The sequence below is a fragment of the Heptranchias perlo genome, chromosome 30 (genome assembly GCF_035084215.1).
Source record: "Heptranchias perlo isolate sHepPer1 chromosome 30, sHepPer1.hap1, whole genome shotgun sequence".
Classification (NCBI taxonomy): Eukaryota; Metazoa; Chordata; class Chondrichthyes; order Hexanchiformes; family Hexanchidae; genus Heptranchias; species Heptranchias perlo.
In genome coordinates this window covers 25,974,904-25,995,732 of record NC_090354.1, presented here as the reverse complement: position 1 = coordinate 25,995,732, position 20,829 = coordinate 25,974,904, and the positions used below count along the sequence as shown (strand labels likewise).

Here is a 20,829-nt window from a genome sequence, read left to right as displayed (position 1 = left end):
ACGTGCAAGGCATTTGCTCCCTTGGGACCAAACTTGCGTCTTGCCTGCCCAGGGTCTGCTGGGCACGGGGTGTTATCGCCCAGAACGGACCCTTAACCAATTTTTCCCCCAAGGAGTCTGTAAAGGGATATAGATAGGTTAAGTGAGTGGGCAAAAATTTGGCAAATGGAGTAGAATGTGGGAAAATGTGAACTTGTCCACTTTGGCAGGAGGAATGAAAAGCAGTATATTATTTAAATGGAGAGAGATCACAGAACTCTGAGGTACAGAGGGATCTGGGTATCCTAGTACATGAATCACAAAAAGTTAGTATGCAGGTACAGCAAGTGATTAGGAAGGTAAATGGAATGTTGTCATTTATTGCAAGGGGAATGGAACATAAAAGCCACAGTTGTACAGGACATTGGTGAGACCACATTTAGAATGCTGTGTGCAGTTTTGGTCTCCTTATTTAAGAAAGGACATAATTGCTTTGGAGGCGGTTCAGAGAAGGTTCACTCGACTGATTCCTGGGATGAGGGGGTTATCTTATGAGGAAAGGTTGGACAAGTTGGGCCTGTATACACTGGAGTTTAGAAGAATGAGAAGTGATTTTATTGAAACATATAAGATCCTGAGGGGACTAGAAGGGGTCGATGCTGAGAGGATGTTTCCTCTTGTGGGAGAGACTAGAACTAGGATCCACAGTTTAAAAATAAGGGGTCTCCCATTTTAGACGGAGATGAGGAGAAATTTTTTTCTCGTGAGTCTGTGGAACTCCCTTCCCCGGAGAGTAGTGGAGGCAGGGTCATTGAATATTTTTAAGGCTGAGTTAGATAGATTCCTGATTAACAAGGGAGTCAAAGGTTATAGTAGGTAGACGGGAAAGTAGGATTGAGGTCACAATCAGATCAGCCATGATCTTATCAAATGGCAGAGCAGGCTCGAGGGGCCGAATGGCCAATTCCTGCTCTTAATTCGTGTGTTCAACACAGTACAGATCTAATCTGATTGAAGTATGACAATATTGGGTTAAGTCCTTCCTATTTTCTGTTACGTGTACTAGTTAGGGGTGGTGGGGGGGTGGGACGGTGGTTGGGAGAGGAGAACAGGAGTTATCACATCCATACTAACATCCAGTGTACTAAGCACTCAGTGTACACTGATTGCATTAAAGGGATGCAGCAGGAGTTATATCGGCTACAGCCCCTTCAAGGTCAGAAGGCGTTCCACCCTCAGGTCACTTCTGTAGCCTGGGAGGCAATAGGCTGCCTTAATACATGAATATGGCAGTCAATATTCGCAGGGGCTTGAATTTAAAGAGGTAGCACCATGACAGTATTTACCTTAAGAACATCTCCCTGACCATAATTATAAAAAGTAAAATTATCTTTAGCTACTGGGTCTCAGCTGTGGAGATAACAAAACATGGCTTACGTATGTCATCAAAACACTGATTAAATTTCAGTCTTCAACTTCCTCTGCGTGCTATTTCATACACCGTTATCTTTGGAAAGATCACATTTAGTTACATTTGCTCTGAACATTTTTTTTTGAGTTCAGTTTAATGGTGATTTACATCAAAGTTATGATCACCTCTACACCATAGCAACTACAAAGAGTACAATAGCACAATTCAGAGCAGGCTGCAAACAAACTGCATCTCACAATACTTAAATCGAGAATAGGTAGACAGGCAAGACGGTGAAATGTCTACGGATCACAAGCATTAAGTGGGTGAATCACTAACAATTTGCATTAGTGTAGCATTTTAAACCTATAAAAAAAATTTCCCAGGCACTTCACAGATGGGTGTATGGAAAAGGGACTTCGAGCCAATAAAGGAGAGAATAGTAGAAGTAACCAAAGCTTGGTTAAAGAAATGAGTTTTGAGGAAGTTTTTAAAAGGATGAGGGGGGGATTTAGGGAGGAAATTCTAGACAGCAAGACCCAAGCAGCTGTTAGCTCTGCTGCTAAGGGTGGGACGAATGAACGGGGTTGTATAAGAGGCCAGTATCAGAGTCACAAGGCTAGAGATGCCCCGGGTGCACTTGTATGATTTCAATTCCTGCCTATCCAAGGGCAATCCTAAACAGCCGGATAGGGGAGGATGGTGTGGTCAACCACGTCAAATGCTATGGAAAGCTCGAGGAGGGAAAATGCACCATGGTCATAGTCACAGAGGATGCCACTTGCATCTTTGGTTAAGGCTGCTTTGGTGCTATGGAAAGAGCACAAAGATACTGAAGGAATTCAGAAAGGAAGTTACGGGAGAGGTAGGCACGGAGGTCGGAGTCAACGACTTGTTCAAGGACATTACAGCGGAAAAGGAGGTTGTATATGGAAAAGTAGCTAGGATTGAAGGGTGAATGATGGTTTTTGTGAGGAGGGCTTGATAATGGTAGTTTAGTTGGAGAAAGGGATAGTGCCTGAGGAGAGGGAACCAGCAACATCAGTGAGCATGGGGGCCAGGGAGGGGAACTGTGTGATCAGGAGTTGTGTAGGGAGGAGAGCAGGAGTTGGGTTTCACAGATGATATTGGACAGGGCGACTGGGAGAAGGGGTAAAACTGCAGAGCAACAGATGATCAGGGATAGAGTGATTGGGAGACTGATGAAGCTGGGGCCAAGGGGAAGGTGGCGACACAGCAGAGGCAGCTGCATAGATATTCTCCATTTTGATGAAGAAATCCATGAGCTCCTTACTTAATTTATCAAAACCCCTCATTATTTTGAACACCTCTATTAAATCTCCCCCAAACCTTCTCTACTCTCTCCACATAACTGAATTGCCTCATATCTGGTATCATTCGAGCAAATCTCCTCTGCACCCTCTCCAAGGCCTTGTTATCCTTCCTAAAGTGTGGTGTTAAAAATTGGATACAATACTCTAGCTAAGGCCTAACCAGTGATTTAGAAAGGCATAGCGTAACTTCCATGTTTTTGTACTCTATGCCTCTATTAATAAAGCCAAGGATCCAATGTTTTTTTTTAAAAACAGCTTTAGGAATTTGCCACCTTCAAAGATTTGTGTATGTGAACTCCCAGGTCTCTCTCTTCCTGCACCCCATTTAAAATGGTACCGTTTAGTTTATATTGTTTATCCTCATTCTTCCACCTAAAATGCATCACTTCTGTGTGTTAAATTTCATCTGCCATGTATCTGCCCATTTTATCCTCTAAGTCCTACTGAAGTCTGTTACTATCCTCCTCACTATTATTCCCTGCATATCCACATCCAGTTCATTGATATATATCAAAAAGAGCAGTGGTCCCAATGTCGACTCCTGGGAAACACCACTGTATACTTCCCTCCAGTCTGAAAAACAACCATGCACCACTCCTCTCTGCTTTCGATCTCTTAGCCAATTTTGTATCCACACTACCACTGCCCCTTTAATCCCATGGGCTTCAATTTTGCTAACAAGTCTTTTATATGCACTTTATCAAAGGCCTTTTGAAAGTTCATATACACATCAATTGCACAACCTTCATAAACCGTCTCCGTTATTTCACTGAAGAACAATTACCTTCCGGCTGGAGTAGTGTGCATGTTTATGCAATTTGGTGTTCAGGGCTTCCAGGAACATCTTATCTGTGACCTTCCCCACATTTACACAGGCATCGTCAAGAATTGAAATTATACCCTTGTGTTGCTGCTCCACCAAATCCACGATGATCTGATTGTTAAAGTAGTCGATCTGCAGAGAGGCCAAATAAAAAGTCATTTTTCCTTCAAAGGGCTTGATGGCCGGCGCGGACACGATGGGCCGAAGGGCCTCTATCCGTGCCGTATGATTCTCTCTATAAAGCTTCAGAATTTGGTCAATTACATTTACAATCCGTCAAGCTGCAATCGAAGTGATCAGAATTACCACTGCATACACGTAATTTGGGATAAAGACCCATGTGCAGTTTATTGTGCAAAGTAGTTATTGGCCTGGCCACTCAATCTTTTAGCTGTTGAATTATAATAATCCATCTCTGTTGTAGAACAGAGTAAGGGTGGGGGAGCGGTGGGTGTTGGAGGATTTAATTTATTTGCTTTTTGCATCAGGTTAATGGCTCAAGTGGGCAGGAGTGGTCCAGTAATTCTTTCGAGTTCTGTTTCAGTGAGTCCTTCACAGTATCGCCTCTTGAATTCATTTGTTTTCTCATTGGTCACTGGTAATCTCCCGCGATAAGCAGACAACTGAAACATGCACCAGTCTTCTGTGTGCGGCTTTCATTCTGGTTTCTCTATCCAATTTGCTCCCAGTTTCCCAGGTTAGTTAATGCGGATAGCAGTTTGTTTCTAAATTTTGAAGTTTAACTTTTTTTAAACCAGTTTTTTTTAATGTTATCTGCTTTGCTGAAGTGTTGTGGCCGAGCTACTCCAGTTGGCAGCTCAGGGCTCGGCGGTCCCACATCTGCCACCGGTTCAGGCCAAGCTGTGCCTGTTTCTTCAAATGATGTACAAACACCTCAATCATAGTTCCAAAATGATTTCTTATATAGACAATAAAAACAGAAAATGCTGGAGAAGCTCAGCAAGTGAGGCAGCATCTGTGGAGAAAGGAACAGAGTTAACGTTTCAGTTCAAAGATCTTTCGTCAGAACTGGAAGATGTTAAAGAGTTTAAAGTTTTTAAGCAAGTACAGAGCCAGGGAAAGGTGGGGGGGGAGGGAGGGAGGGGAGGAAAGAACAAAAGGGAAGGTCTGTGATAGGGTAGAGGGCAAAAGTGATTAAATAACAAAAGGGATGATGGTGCAAGGTAAGGAAGGTGGTAATAGGACAGGCTAAGAAACAAAAGATGCGTCTAGAGTAGCTGTCAATGGCAACAGCAGAACCTTTACCAGCACTTGCTGTCCGAAAAAGATGGGAGCAGTGCCTCATTTGCTGAGCTTCTCCAGCATTTTCTGTTTTTATTGTCTATATAAGAAATCATTTTGGAACCACGATTGAGGTGTTTGTACTTCATTTGAAGAAGCAGGCACAGCTTGGCCTGAACCGGTGGCAGATGTGGGGCTGGCGAGCCCTGAGCTGCCAACTGGAGCAGCTCGGCCACAAGACTTCAGCAAGGCAGATAAAATTGATTGGTTAAAAAAGTTAAACTTCAAAATGATCTGAAGTTACTGAAATCAATGTAGAGTCTGGAAAGTTGTAAAGTACCTAAACGAAAGATGAGGTGCTGTTCCTCGAGCTTACATTGAGCTTCATTGGAACAGTGTAAGAGGCTGAAGACAGAGAGGTCAGAGTAGGAGTGGGGCGAGGAATTAAAATGGCAAGTGACCGGCAGGTCAGGGCCACGCTTGCGGACAGAGCGGAGGTGTTCAGCAAAGCGATCATCCATCTCATCTTTCGTTTAGGCACTTTACAACCTTCCGGATTCAAAACTGATTTCAATAACTTCAGATCATAACCTCTGCTCCCATTTTTTCGGACACCAGGTGCTGGTAATGGTTCTGCAGTTGCCATTTACAGCTACTCCAGACCCATCTTTTGTTTCTTAACTTGTCCCACTACCACCTTCCTTGCCTTGCACCATCATCCCTTATGTCATTTAATCACTTTTGTCCTCTACCCTATCTGTTCCTTCCTCCCCTCCCTCCCAACTTTCCCTGGCTCTGTACTTGCTTAAAAACTTTAACTCTTTTACATCTTCCGGTTCTGACGAAAGGTCTTCGATCTGAAACATAAACTGTTTCTTTCTCCACAGATGCTGCCTCACTTGCTGAGCTTCCCCAGCATTTCCGGTTTTTATTTCAGATTTCCAGCACCTGCAGTATTTTGTTTTTGATCTTATACAGACAAACTCTCTAAAGCTCAGCGGAGGTCCTGTGGCTCAATGGGTAGCCTCCGAGTCAGAAGGTTGTGGGTTCAAGTCCCACTCCAGACACTTGAGCACATAATCTAGGCTGGTACTGTTGGAGGTGTGGTCTATCAGATTTGACGTTAAACCGAGGCCCAGTTGGCCCTGTCAGGTGCATGTAAAAGATCCCATGCCGCTATTTCGAAGAAGAGCAGGGGAGTTCTTTCCAGTGTCCTGGCCAATATATATCCCTCAACAAACATCACTAAAACAGATTATCTCATCATTGCTGTTTGTGGGACCTTGCTGTGCGTAAACTGGCTGCTGCGTTACCTACATTACAACAGTGACCACACTTCAAAAGCACTTCATTTGCTATAAAGCGCTTTAGGACTTCCTGAGGTAGTGAAAAGTCTTTCTTTTTTCTTTATCACAATTTTTCCATTACATTTATACACAATAGGAGCTTTTTAGACGCTCAATGTAACCATACGAAAATTTTTAATGTCCAAATATACTGCTTCAGTTTTATTAATACATTTGTATTACTGATCATAGTCTCAATGGGCACTTCCACTGTTGTGGGGCTGAGTCTTAACTATGCTCCTCACATATCTGTTTGACTCATCAACCAGTGCATCAGTTTATACATTTTGAACAGGGACTTATCAGTTGCCAAAGTATGCTGTTACATCAGATATTTGTTTAACATTTTTCTGTTGCGCGATTAACGCGACTGAATGAAAACATAGTTCTGCACTGGGACTATCAGCTGTCATTCTGTGACAGAAGTCTGACTGCTTATGCATTGCTGTCTCAATATGCTAGCATGCAGTGCTTCTCTTCTGAGGTAAGAGTTCAAATTTAACTGAAGATTAAAAATTTTTCAGTGAAAATTTTATCTCTTGGATCCAGGATCACACTTAGTAGTGAGAGGGAGTGAAATTCACTTTACTGGAGACTGTTAAAGCCCAAACTCTGATTAATGGAGTTAATTCACTTCCCAGTTGATAAGGGCAGTATGAAAATATATTATGGTTGTGGATTGTCCAAGTACGATTTACAAGAGCAAAGCACATAAATGAAACAGTTACACTCAAGAGGCAGAAAGTGCCCGTCTGAAGTGCATCACTGCAATGCATCACTGCAATACCCTTGGTAGAACTTTGGCATACATGTGTAACTGACACAGGGAGCATAGGGTTAAGTTACGAGGAAGAACCTCCCATTGCCCAAGCACCTCATTACAATCAGACACGCATGTGCGAAAATAAAACTGTTCTGTTCCTTACATGTCTCCATGGGATGCCTTCGCGTTGGTACTCCTCCTGTTCCTGCTTCAGAACAAGCTGGATGAAGAGCTGCTGCAGTTTCTCATTGCAATAGTTAATGCAAAACTGTTCCAGACTGCAGATAGATAAAAACCCAGTTACCATCTGCAATGCTTAGACTATTTTGTTGCTTTTATCATCAATTACATTTTGTTCTGGTAATTTAGAACAGTTTGAGAGAGGAGAGAACGTAGATTTTTGTTTTGTGACTAATCCTGACTTCCCCCATTTAATTAATCTCCTGTTCCAAAGGCAGTAACTCATGTCAGGATACGGCTCCACAGGCACTCATCATCGCTCATGTGTCCATTTTTCATGTGAAATTCTGGGCACTGGATGTTGGCAGGCTATTGGAACATGAAGGGTCAAGCTATCACAATTGAACCCGATACTGTCCTTACCAACATCCACACACGTGCACTTTCCAGCAGAAAACACTAGATGGCGAGCAGGAACATAAGACACAAAATACAAGCCCAAAGTGGTTGAGTCCAATTCTACGATACTCATTACCTCACTGGCTGCAATCAGCTCACTCAGCATGGGCTAGGGATCAAGCCTAAAGGATGGCCATTCATTTGACTATCTGCCACTTGGTCACTGCTTTGCCTTTGCACCATTGGAAACGAACAACTGTCAACCTTTCCTAAATTACCTTGCGCAAGAGAAATAGGGGATGAATTTCTGTGGGGTTCCCCCGATAGGCTTCTGTAACTTGGGTAGAAGAGCTATGGAAACCCCAGCGAAGTGGCGTAAATACCATTGGCCGTGGTTTCCACGGATCTCCCGCCAATCGAGAGAACCCCTGCGGACATTCACCCCATAATAACTTAGGACTACAAGCATCTACACTGTGGAACTTAAGGGTGGTGGATGAAACAACAGGACAAATTATTTACCCAATGAAACTGGAAAGTGGCCTTAGGTAAAGATCCCAGCGGAGCCCTGTGGACTACCCTGCCAGAACATCAAAATAAATGGAGCTGATTTACAAACGAGGGCTTACAGTTCACTAACTTGGAGCCAAAAATAATTCTCACAACAAAGCACTTTTACATGCAAGAAACTTAAAGTCAAATGTTCAAAGAGTTTTGAACAATGGGTACATTAACCTGTGAAGATCTAAATTAAAGGCCCAGCTGTGATCTCGTCAGGGCCTAAAGAGCACCATTTCCAAATAACTTGTATTAAATAGGATATAAGTGGATATCTTAGCGATCCAAAAGGGTCATGAAAGACCGAAATAATTGCAAAATAAAACCACACAGAACTGGGCTTTAAACCTGTGCCATAGATGTTGGAAATGTTCCAGTATATGAGGAATATCATGAATTATGACTAACCAAATTAGTAAATTATCACTGCACAAATCATTTCCATTTTGTGTTACTAGTTATATTGGTGGAGGTCATATGGGAACTAATCAAGTTACCCATCATTGAGAACAAGATACCCTGATCTAACAGTCATTATCCTTTTGTAACCAGGTGGTCAGCTGAATGTTGCCTGGTTCAGATACAATATATGATCCCACACTTCGGACAGTTTTATCCCGTGAGACAGTGGAATCCTGCCTTTGAACAGTGTAGTGATATCGGAGAGTCATGCTTTTCAACCCAACAAAGGGTATAATATTCACCGTTTGCTCTTACATGCTTCGATCTCCTGTGCAATCAGGGGAATTGGAGGAAATGCACAAAGAAACGTTCCAGCCTCCATGCCGACAGCCTCTGTTCTTGAAATACAGGAGCTGATCGTTGGATGGAGCAGCAAACAGATCTACCTTTGGACAAGCCAGCTTTTGACCATGTCCTGAACCGCCTCCAGATGGATTTTCCACTTGGGAATGTGAAATGTAAGACAACTGAGAGCTTGTACTCCTTTACTGTTTATCCTGCCTAAACGCTGAACCAAGAAAACCAGAAAACAGATAGCAGCAGGATCACATCTTGATGAGGGAGAGTGGGATGGAGCTCCCCCTCCCCCATTCGTTAATGTTGGACCAGTTGCGCTGCCTGGCCAAACATATACCAGCTTGCTTTGTATTATCGTCTGGAAACGTTACACAGCCTGCCAATTGATGAACGTACCAATTGTATGAGTCTAGTGTCCACTTACCCAATTCCCTTGCAGATGGCTGCCCCATTCTGTCAGAAACGTATCTGTTAACACTGTAAACCCTAAGGGAGGTTATTGGGCATTACTGGTGGAGAAAGGCATCAGTTGGTACCAACAATCTTTCAGTGCAGGTCAATGTCGTCTTGGCAACTCCAATGCTGGATTATCCATAGTGTTGTCTGAAGTCATCAAGTCTTTGATACCATGTAATGTCAGTGTTTCCTTCGCACTGATTGGTGCCAATGTGTGTTCACTGATGCCCGACTGAGCGTGGCTGGATTTCTTTGGCTTACCATGTTTGTCTATCCTGTTCTGATTATTAGTGCGTCCTAGCCTCGTGGGTACACTTCTCGAACCCAAGGCAAATTTGGCAAGTTGCAGCAACATTTTAGGCCACAAATATTTTTAATATATATATAATGATTGTGAGCACCAGCAATTGTGAATGGACTATTACATTTTGCACTGTAATTAAAGCTTTTGGCAGGCATTGGCACAGGCATGTCGACCCAATTGTGGAGTAAAATAGTTTTGATGCAGTGAATCTATTGCATGGGTTCACAGTCAGCTGGGACACCCTTTCTGCTGACTGTAAAATTCCAATTTGTTCCCGTTAATGCTTGCTTGTTTGTTGCCTCACTCTATTTGCTTTCTCACGATCCTGTGCTGACAAGGGGTGCCAGTTGGAGACAGCGTACAACACTGTGGCTCTGATTCTACAATTCGTGCTGCCTGCGAGCATGGATCACCACTGGGGCCTCAGGATTGTGGAATTGTTCCTTTTATTGCTTCACTTTAATTATAGATGGGAGAATTTTATCACTTCTATCTGAGCTTGATTCAAATGCAAAATAAATGTTTTACTAAATAAAACAATATTGTACGTTGTTCAGATCTAGTCCTCTGTAAGCTTTACTGTTGCAGTACTGCCAGAAAACCTTACTGTGTGGCTGTGGCTACAGATATTTTTTTCCAAATACATATTCCTCTCTTTTTACCCCCACCCTCCCACTCTTGATTTTCTCGCTTGCTTTCCTGAAGTTGTCAGTTCTCAGTGGCATACAGTTTCACGGGCACTGGGAGCTCTCCAATATCTTCTCCCAAATACCCATTCTTCATGTGTTAGTCTAGACAGTGAGTGTCATTGGGCATCACAGCTAAACCCAATGCTGTTCCAGTGATATCCACACACATGCACGCTCGACAGCAGGGTCGCCAGATAGTAATAAGCCAGAAGCTTGCCTAATTTGCCCATCCCTAGCTCAGGTTCGCTGAGGCCAAGTGTAGCATCCTGACTCATCATAAACTTTCTCGTAAACTGGTCCTTTAAATGCATACCTGTTGTTGTCAAAGATCTCAAAGCCATAGATGTCCAGGACACCAATAACTGTGTTTTTCCCATGAATTTTGGCATCATAATTCTTAACTTCAATAATATCATTGATTCGGTTGACAATCCAACAGAAAAGGCGATCGTATATTGCCTGCAACGTGAAAGCAAACAAACATTGGTTGAACAGATGGTCAATACTAGTAACTATTTGTAAGTATCAGCATTCCAGTTGACTAACCAGGATGTTATGTTTAGGGTCAAATCAGAATAACTAAAATCAGTTACTTCTCTGCATCAACCCACAATGAATCATAGAAATTACAGCACAGTTGATTGCCATTCAGCACATTGCATTGTGGTTGGAATCATCTCTTCCAATCCTATTCCTTCCTCTTTCTTTCATTTAATGAATTCTTGGGATGTGGGTAACTCTGGAAACACCACATTTATTTGCTCATCCCTAGCTGCCTTGAAGTGGGGGCAGTTGTCCATTTTCTATGTAGCGACTGTTTGTACAACTGAGTGGCTTGCTAGATCACTACAGGAGGAATTCATCGAAACTTATAAAAGAACAAGTTAAAGGTGCTTTATTACAAGAACACACAATGGTGCTCAGGTAGAGGACTTAATCACTGTGAAAGGAAGCTATATGGCTGCTAAACTCTCAATGATGCTATCTTTGGGAGCTATATCAAATGCATTCAGCAATGGAAGTGGGCTGGGCCACTGCAAAAGATTGTAGCAAGAAGTGTTGGGTATTCCCACAATTTGTGCGCAGATATTGTGCACTATTGTAGCTATATATCAGTATGCTAAGTTTGGTGGCAGTTTTCAAATTATTAATCCCCTTCCCTTCACAGCTCACAAAACCACTCTTCTTCCCCTTCTCCCCCCAGTTCGTAGAGGCACTCATCCCCCTTCCCCTCTCCCCACCCCCCGCGCATCCCCTCTCTCCTCCCTCTTCCAATTCCTGGAGCAAGTTTTTCCTGACTGCCACCCCCAGCTCCTACATTGCGGTTCTGATCCTCTGGGGGATCAAACTTTACTGCACACGGTGGGTGGGAATTCCCGATTTTGCAAAACAATCATGAGATCAGAAATTCGCACCCATGGAATACATTAATCTTTGATCCCACAGAGCAGCAGCATCAGGTAAGAGTCAGAAGCAGCAGTGAGGGGCAACTTGGCTGAACAATTCTTGCTAGGGGGGGGGCAATAGATCCTTTTAGGCTGCCACAATTTTCACTGATTCAGTGATAAGAACACAGCTGTGATTTTCCAGTGGCCCCGGTAACGGGAAACTAAAATGTGTCACAAATAGTTAGTGTAAGAAAACATGAAACGAGAGAAAGTTATTCAACCCATCGAGCCTGCACCTTCCACACGTTCCACAATTTTTCTCCCATAATGGACAAATCCTAATTCATTTAAACTTAAGGGAAATTAATTAACCACAAGAAAAACACCTGTGAAATTTCGGCTTTATGGCTTTAGGTTATTGATTAGAACTCCAGCATATCCATCTAGCATTACAACCATTTAGCATTGCATATTCAACCCAGAGAAATTGTGTAGCACAGATTACATTTCTATAGCCCCTAAGGGGCAGGAGCTACTATATTCCATGCATCATTTATCCCCCATATCAAAAGACTAACAGTAGATGAATGAAGTAAGTCTAATATTTATGACATAGCACATTATCTTGCCCTAAAAATGTACCTGGAAATATAACGCACAGGTTGAGACTCTCTTGAATGTGATTTAGGACCTTTCTGTATTAAGAATGCCTGGGAATGACTGCACATTATTGTTGGAGATACAGGTGCCCATAAATCACTATGAGAAGCAATTTTCCAGAGTCCAGACTGTTCCAAATGCCCACATGCTGCTCAAAGGCATTTTCTCATTCTTTACTCCCCGTTTATATAGCAGCCTTGAAAGCAAATCTGCACGTCTTCAAAATGTAATGGGGACTTTGATTCCTTTCAAAACTACTTCAGAATGAAGTTCATTTCCTGGAGGCACGTGGAAGCTGGTTCTATTTTAAGCAAATTGGAATAAGCTCAGTGTAATCAACCTCTTGCCCTACTTCCCATCAATGGCACACATGCAATACTGTAATTTATTGCTGTTCAGCAGGGATGAACTTCAGTTACTGATTCTAAATTGGTGACATTGGACTAGATTTTCATTTTCAATTTGCAATAGGAATTTTGGTTGCAATTTCTCCCTGTTGCCTAGCAACAGATATTGCAATAGAGAAAACAGGAAGCACATAGATCATGACAGAACACTCACAGGAAGTCTCACAAATATATTTGTGAATCTAACCTCAGTAATTGCAAAATTGTCAAAATTTAAAATGCACCCTTTATATTATAATTATATATATTACAGTATTGGATTAAGTACCTCTCCTGAGAATTGGTGTTAGTGCAGCTATCAGTTTCCTTCTGTCCTATGGTCATAACAGTAATGGAAGTGTTAAAATATGTATCACTAAGCTTATTTACCAATATGCCACAGGGAAAAAAAATGAAGCCAATATGCTTTATTGCTAAAGGAAGATTAATTCACCACCTCAAGTTGGAACCACCACCACCAGTGACCAACCCATTAGAGCCAATACTTCACCCCGAGCGTCAATACTTCAACCTGCTCTTCAAAACGCTCTCCCCAGTTAGAATCTAAATTGTGCTGCTAGGTTTATTATCTCCATGCTTGGCTCGGTGTCCACTTTTTTTGATTACACCTCTGTGAAACACCTTGAGACATTTTTCTATGTTAAAGGTGCTAAATACAAGCTGTAGTAGTTTCATTATTACTAGTAGTCGTAGGCATTTAAGTGGACACTATGACCATTCCACACACCCATTATACTTTACTGAAATTCCAGTTACAGGACCAGAAAATAAGTAAAAGTCTGACTACAGTTCTTGGCAATGGGGCTGTCAATAAACACTTAGAGCAATCTTCAAATATCTGCTGCAAGACAGACTTGCTTTCATTTCCATTACCTTGGCAAATGCATCCCGTCCATAGCTGGCTTCCTGATCTGTGTGCTGTTTGTCAATTACATCGCGGCCTGTAGCTACGGTGCGATACAGCAAGGCCTTCTCCACTATGTCACCTTTTGTCGAGAGCAGCTCTGCAATCACTGACACCAGCTTACTGTTTTCAATGAGAGTGGTGTCGCCATCCATTGCAAACTTCAAATTTCCCTAGTTTTAAAGACAAATAGGACACAGTAAGTCATTGTAAAGCAATTGCTGCTTCGTTTTAAGTAAAAGTGGTTCCAGAAAGCAGATTTCTGGGACCATGCTTCCTTCTAAAAAGACACCAATGAAGATCTTGAGAGAGAGGGAACTGTTACATGGGCAACAGAAGCAGAAGCAAACCATGTACTTTATTTCAAATGATTAAACTTCAACAAAAGGGTTACCAATTTCATCAAAATAGAAAGAAAAAGCAGCAAATGCTGGACACCTGAAATTAAAACAGAAAATGCAGAAATACGCAGATCAGTCAGTATCTGAAAAGAGAAAGGACGGGTTAGGTTTATTTTGGGTGTGCACCCTTAGCCAGCATCTGAAGAGATGATGAGCCTCTGCCTAAAAGCGTTACTTATCGTGTCTCCTTTCAAAAATAATGCACTTTCTAGACTCATCCAATTAGAATGGTCATATGGCTAAGGTTTGGTTTGTTGTGAATGGATCTGCTTCGACATGGCATTGGGCTCAGCGGAGGATCAAGTGAGGTGGGGCAGAGGCAGGCAGTGTGGCGGAGGTGGAAGCGAGTGATCTTGGCGGCGGATAGAACATGGGGGTTTAAAGCTCAGCTCAGGGCCCAACATTTAGAAACTCCGAATCGTCGCAAAATAGATGGCGAAAGCCGGGAGGAAGAAGGAAACGGATAGGGAAAGGACGTGAATATATTCTATTAGATGGGGCGGGGGGGGGGGGGGGGGGGAAGCAACAAATTAAAAGTTATAGAAATAGAGGAATGAGAAAAAAAGGGGAAGTGGAAAAATCAGGGTGAACAGAAGTTTATTAAAAATGAAAAACTGCAAAAGCTGGAAGCCTGAAGTAAAAACTAAAATTGTCTGCAATACACAGCAGGTCCACCAGCATCTGAAAATAGAAAAGACATGTTGACCTTTCAGATGCAGACCGTTTGTTGGAACCCTTCTAAGGAAGGGTCTACGTCCAAAATGTTAACCTCTCTTCTCTCAAGATACTGCTCTTCATTACCAGCATTTTATGCTTTTATTTATTACCTAATCTTATTTTTTTGTTTTATGTAGTTAGCCTTGATTTAAAAGGATACTTTAGTGTGGTAATACATGGCTCAAATAATGCATTGTGTCACAAAGGATCAAAGAATAATTTTTTTTTTTATTCGTTCATGGGATGTGGGCGTCGCTGGCAAGGTCGGCATTTATTGCCCATCCCTAATTGCCCTTGAGAAGGTGGTGGTGAGCCGCCTTCTTGAGCCGCTGCAGTCCGTGTGGTGAAGGTTCTCCCGCAGTGCTGTTAGGAAGGGAGTTCCAGGATTTTGACCCAGCGACAATGAAGGAACGGCGATATATTTCCAAGTCGGCACGGAAGAGTGCCATTCGGCCCATCATGCCTGTGCCGGCTCTTTGGAAGAGCTATTCAATTCGTCCCACTCTCCTGCACTTTCTCCATAGCCTTGCAATGTTTTCCTTTTCAAGTATTTATCCAATTCCCTTTTGAAAGTTACTACTGAATCTGCTACCATCACCCTTTCAGTGAAAACAGTTTCTCCCTATGTACTCTATCAAAACCCCTCAAAAAGAACAAGCCAGCAATGTGTGGAGTGCTTCTATGATGATTTTTTTCCTTGTAGTTTAGCACAAATTGACATCTGAACAATTTTATTAGGACAATATTAGTGTTAAAATACTGGACCTATACATGCTGTTGCACGTATGTACGTAACAGCTGGCCTCAAAGCGCTGCACAGAAAAAAAATAAATAGCAATAAGTGTTACACTAGACTTCCCTTCATAAAAACAGGGGCAGCATCCCAAATACAGAATTGTTTTAAACATTTCCTTGACAAAAAATTCAAATAAATATAAGGAAGTAGTTATATAATGTATCAGAGTAAAATTGCCCAAAAATTCTGGGTATTGCTTCTATTTGACATTTCCTAATACTGAAGTGCTTCAGTAGCAGAAACCTTAAATGCTTTTTCTGAAGTAAATCCAGCAGTGAATGATGGGCTGACTCTACTGACAGCATTCAATTTTAAACCTCATTCAAAATCTTGCACAAAAGGGCACAGCCTTGGTACGCAGCTGTATCCTGTGTATTTACAATCTGCAGCTTGTTTTTAAAGGGTGCTTAAATGTGGTATTACATGATTCAAATAAGGCCGTGAGTCAGAAAGGAACAAGCCCGTAATGTGTGGCGTGCTTCTAATGATTAATTGAAGGGCACTGACGTCATAGCTGTGCACAACATCCAAATTACACCAGCAAAACAAGCTCCTCCTCCCCCCTTTCAGTTCATGAAAAAGACTTGCTGTAAATTGTCAGAAGGGATAAACATCATTCTGAACTCATACTGCCATTTGAAGTCATGAGTTGAGTTCATATAGCACTTTTGTAGGTAAAATTTTCTGAGAAAGAAAATGAAAAAAGGAGAAAGAAAGAGAAGGAAAGAAAAAAGGAGAGAAAGAAAAGAGAAAGAAAAAAAAGAGAATGAGAAAGAAAGAAAGGGGACAAGAAAGTGAATGAGAAAGAGAAAGAGAGAAAGTGAACGAGAAAGAGAGAGAAAGTGAACGAGAAAGAGAGAGAAAGTGAACGAGAAAGAGAGGGAGAGAAAGTGAACGAGAAAGAGAGGGAGAGAAAGTGAACAAGAGAAAGAAAGAAACTGAAAGAGAGAGAGAGAGAAAGGGAAAGACTTGCATTTATATGGCACCTTTCACGGCCTCAGGACATCCCAAAGCACTTTACAGCCAATGAAGTACTTTGGAAGAGTAGTCACTGTTGTAGTGTAGGAAACGCAGCAGTCAAATTGCACACAAGATTCCACAAACAGCAATGAGATAATGATCATTTAATCTGTTTTTTTTTTATAAAGTGATGTTGGTGAGAGATGCATAGTCACGTACGAGGAGTTCAGGTTTTGAGGACTTGCACTTGGAATCAAACTGAATGGGCTACAGGAAAAAAATCAGAGTCCACAATGTTAAGTATAACTTTGATTCAGTTGGCCGCACTTTAGCCAATGAGTCAGAAGGCTGTGTGCTGATGCTGAAGCAGTGTTGCACTGACAGGTGCTGCCCTTCAGATGAAATGTGAAACAGAAGTCTGCCTGTTCTGGTGATTTGGGTGGACGCTAAAGATCCACAGGAATTAACCACCAGATATCAGGGAGTTGACCTGGTGCCAGGCTAACAATCCTTCCTCAATCAACAGGACCAAAACCAGATTAACTATTAACTAATATTTATCTCATTGCTGTTTTTGGGGTCTTGCTGTCCAAAAAATGGCTGCCAAATTTGTCCATGTAAACAGCAAGCATGGCACTTTAAAAATGTAATTAATTTTGTGAAGTGCTTTGGAATGTTTGAGAGACACAATAAGGTGCTGTATAAACACAAATCTTAATCGGTGGTTAAGTGATATCACTTTTCTATTGATGTTACATCTGTAGCATCCTGTAAGACGCTACCTCTTTGATCAAGCTTTTGGTCACCTGTCCTAATATCGCCTTATGTGGCTTAGTCTGAAATTTTGTTTGATAGTCGCTCCTGTGAAGCGCCTTGGGATGTTTTACCATGTTAAAGGCGCTATATAAATGCAAGTTATTGTTGTTGTAGTCGGCAGGGGTACTCCCAACGCACAACAACAATTTATAAAAAGGAAAACCCCTCGTGTCTTAGGCTACATCTACATGACATTTCATGGATCCTAGAAGTTGCTATTAATCAATGGAAAACAAGCCCCTCCAAATGCCCCAATTGAGACTGGTAAGACCAAAGCACCTGCATTCTGTCAATACAAGCTGCTTCAAGGGTTAGTTTCAGTGGATTGTTAGGGCTGCCAGGTCGCGACCCACGGGGGTCTCACAGCCAGCAGCAATCACAAAAGAAACTTGTCTGATTCGCTAAAGCCGGCATCCAGAAAAAAAAATGGGAGGGGGCAACGGGGGGGGGGGGTTACTTGAGGGTTGCATAAGGTTTATGTATCTGGTGCCAGCACCTCACAACCAGTATAAAACTATGTTCTCTCAAATGGACCTTGGAATCAGGCTAATTAACATACAATCTATTATCCACTTGTCACACTAAACAAGACAAAATATAAAAGGACAGGCTATCAAGCAAGCTGAAGGACCAATGCAGCTCATAGACAGGTGTAACTGTGACACAAAACCATATCAGCACCATGCCATCATGTAAACTCATCAATAAAACAGCATCTTTTCAGGAACTCCTGTATTGCATATTTAACTGGCCTAAGGCGATATGAACTTTTATTCATCCCAGGACACTACACAGGGCCCTTTGCAATAGGAGAGTTCACCAGGATAGGGGAGCCAGATTTAGCAGTGTAAATGGAGCGAGCTAGATCTTCCGGAATCCAAACTAAAAGCGACACAGCCTGAAAGTGACTTTGAACTGACCCTTCCAAAATATTAGCATTTCACCCTCTTAGGAATTCAAATTTTCAAGTTTGGGGAACTTATCAGTTTTTCAGTTCCTTTTCAAGCTGTTTTTCCTCTTCCTCTATTCCCCTCCTCTCCTAGAGGCAGGCAATACTCATCATCTGGACATTCTTCAAGTGTAAGTCTTGATGCTGAGTGTTAGTTGACTATTCAGCTGTAAAAACCATCACAGCCAAGCCCAGTCCTATCTTCATCTAACACATCCACATACAACCACTTCTGGCACAACAACAATAACTTGTATTTATATAGCGCCTTTAAAGTAGTAAAACGTTCCAAGGAATGCTATCAAACAAAATTTGACACCGAGCCATGTAAGGAGATATTAGAACAGGTGACCAAAAGCTTGGTCAAGCAGGTAGGTTTTAAGGAGCATCTTAAAAGGAGGAGAGAGATAGAGAGGCGGAGAGGTTTAGGGAGGGAATTCCAGAGCATAGGTCCTAGGCAGCTAAAGGCACAGCCGCCAATAGTGGAGCGATTAAAATCGAGGATGTGCAAGAGGCCAGAATTGGAGGAGCGCAGAGATTTGAGGGTTGTAGAGCTGGAGGAGGTTATAGAGATAGGGAGGGGAGAGACCATGGAGGGATTTGAAAACCAGGATGAGAATTTTAAAATCGAGGCATTGCTGGACAGGGAGCCAGGGGTGATGGGTGAACAGGACTTGGTGCAAGTTAGGATACGGGCAGCAGAGTTTTGGATGAGCTCATGTTTATGGAGGTTGTTGGATAGGGATCAGAAGCACAGCACATAACTGACTCTGCCCCTCCCGTAACCCAGGGTGAATATGAATCCATTGTAACTGATTCATCCGCTTAAGGAGAAAATTATGCTGAAAAAGTTAATCTACTGTTAAACTAAGCCCCGTTCAAATGTAACCAGTCAAAGTTAATCTATCACTGTAATTTAATGAATGAAATGATCACTGAACTCCAAAGCTTCACTTCTTCTTGGGATGTGAGTGAAGCTGGCAAGCCAGTATTTTATTGCTCATCCCAAACTGCCATGAGGGCATTAAGAGTCAACCACATATTGGAATCACATGTAAGCCAGAATGGGTAGGGGTAGCAAGGGCAATGTTAGGTTTTTAACCACAAAGTGGAAGTTTTTTTTCTGGTCCTAGTCTGCAAATTACCAGATTTATTGAGCTCAATTTCGTAACTTTGATAGATTTTTGTTAGACAAGGGTTTTAAAGGATATGGAGCCAAGGTGTGTAAATGGAATTGAGGTACACATCAGCCATGATCTAACTGAATGGCGGGACGGACTCGAGTGGCTGAATGGTCAATTTCTGTTCCTATGTTTCTAACTTGTCATGGTGGATTTGAACTCTCAACCTCTGGGTTGTAGTCCAATATCATAAGTAGTAGGCTACCCACATGGCGAGTTCCAACAAATATTGCATACAGTTGGGAGAGTACCAGTTTACATTTCAATAAATGTAATACTTAATGGTTCATTGATGAATTTTCCTACTGATACCATGGTTTGCCAACACATTAGTAAATATTATAGCACAGAAACCATCAGGTAACAGGATGAATGAGACAGTTACCGCACATTTAAGGGACATGGCACAGTAATGTCAGATGATGCACTGTGTCTGCAAAGACTATTCTCATTGGTTTTGGTCTTCCACTCAATGGTAGCAGTATGTTGCTAAGGGATCACTTTAGTGTGAGTTTATAGCAGAGCGAAAGGCACAGCCCAAGACAGTGGGAGGCTAAAAGGCACCATAAGAGCATAAGAGATAGGAGCAGGCCATTCGGCCCCTCGAGCCTGCTCCGCCATTTAGTGAGATCATGGCTGATCTCATGGTTAGAGAGCGGGAGGCTAAAAGGCACGGTCAGAGGTGAATCAGCAGCACAAGGCCCGAGACAGCGGAAGGCTAAAAGGCACGGTCAGAGGCGAATCAGCAGCACAAGGCCTGAGACAGCGGGAGGCTGAAAGGCACGGTCAGAGGTGAATCAACAGCACAAGGCCTGAGACAGCGGGAGGCTAAAAGGCACGGTCAGAGGTGAATCAGCAGCACAAGGCCTGAGACAGCGGGAGGCTAAAAGGCACGGTCAGAGGTGAATCAGCAGCACAAGGCCTGAGACAGCGGGAGGCTAAAAGGCACGGTCAGAGGCGAATCAACAGCACAAGGCCCGAGACAGCGGGAGGCTAAAAGGCACGGTCAGAGGTGAATCAGCAGCACAAGGCCCGAGACAGCGGGAGGCTAAAAGGCACGGTCAGAGGCGAATCAACAGCACAAGGCCTGAGACAGCGGGAGGCTAAAAGGCACGGTCAGAGGTGAATCAGCAGCACAAGGCCCGAGACAGCGGGAGGCACAAGGTGAGTCAATTCATCACAGGCAGGAATTGAAAAAGTGACATTACACGTCAACAGGTAGGTGATTGGTTGGTGAGTATCACTTTTTTTTCTCTCTCCAGCTTAGGGCAGGGGTTTAACTAAGAGCTTAAAACAATTAACTAAGAGCTTAAAACAATCATTAACTAAGAGCTTAAAACAATCAATCATTAATTAAGAGCTTAAAACAATAATTTAAACTAGATTAATTAGTCAATAAAACTAAGA

The 20,829-nt window shown here is 42.5% G+C and overlaps 1 protein-coding gene across 7 annotated transcripts in view; it reads right to left on the bottom strand.

The window, feature by feature from the left end:
- The window catches only part of LOC137300008 (unconventional myosin-Id), a 496,111-nt gene that overhangs the window by 310,676 nt on the left and 164,606 nt on the right, over positions 1-20,829 (bottom strand). For all 7 annotated transcript variants that reach the window (XM_067969090.1, XM_067969092.1, XM_067969091.1 and 4 more), the window contains 4 exons: positions 13,572-13,775; positions 10,557-10,702; positions 7,062-7,176; positions 3,509-3,679 (listed from right to left, as the gene is read on the bottom strand). In XM_067969090.1, coding sequence (XP_067825191.1) covers positions 3,509-3,679; positions 7,062-7,176; positions 10,557-10,702; positions 13,572-13,775 — 636 coding nt within the window. The remainder of the gene's footprint in view (positions 1-3,508; positions 3,680-7,061; positions 7,177-10,556; positions 10,703-13,571; positions 13,776-20,829) is intronic.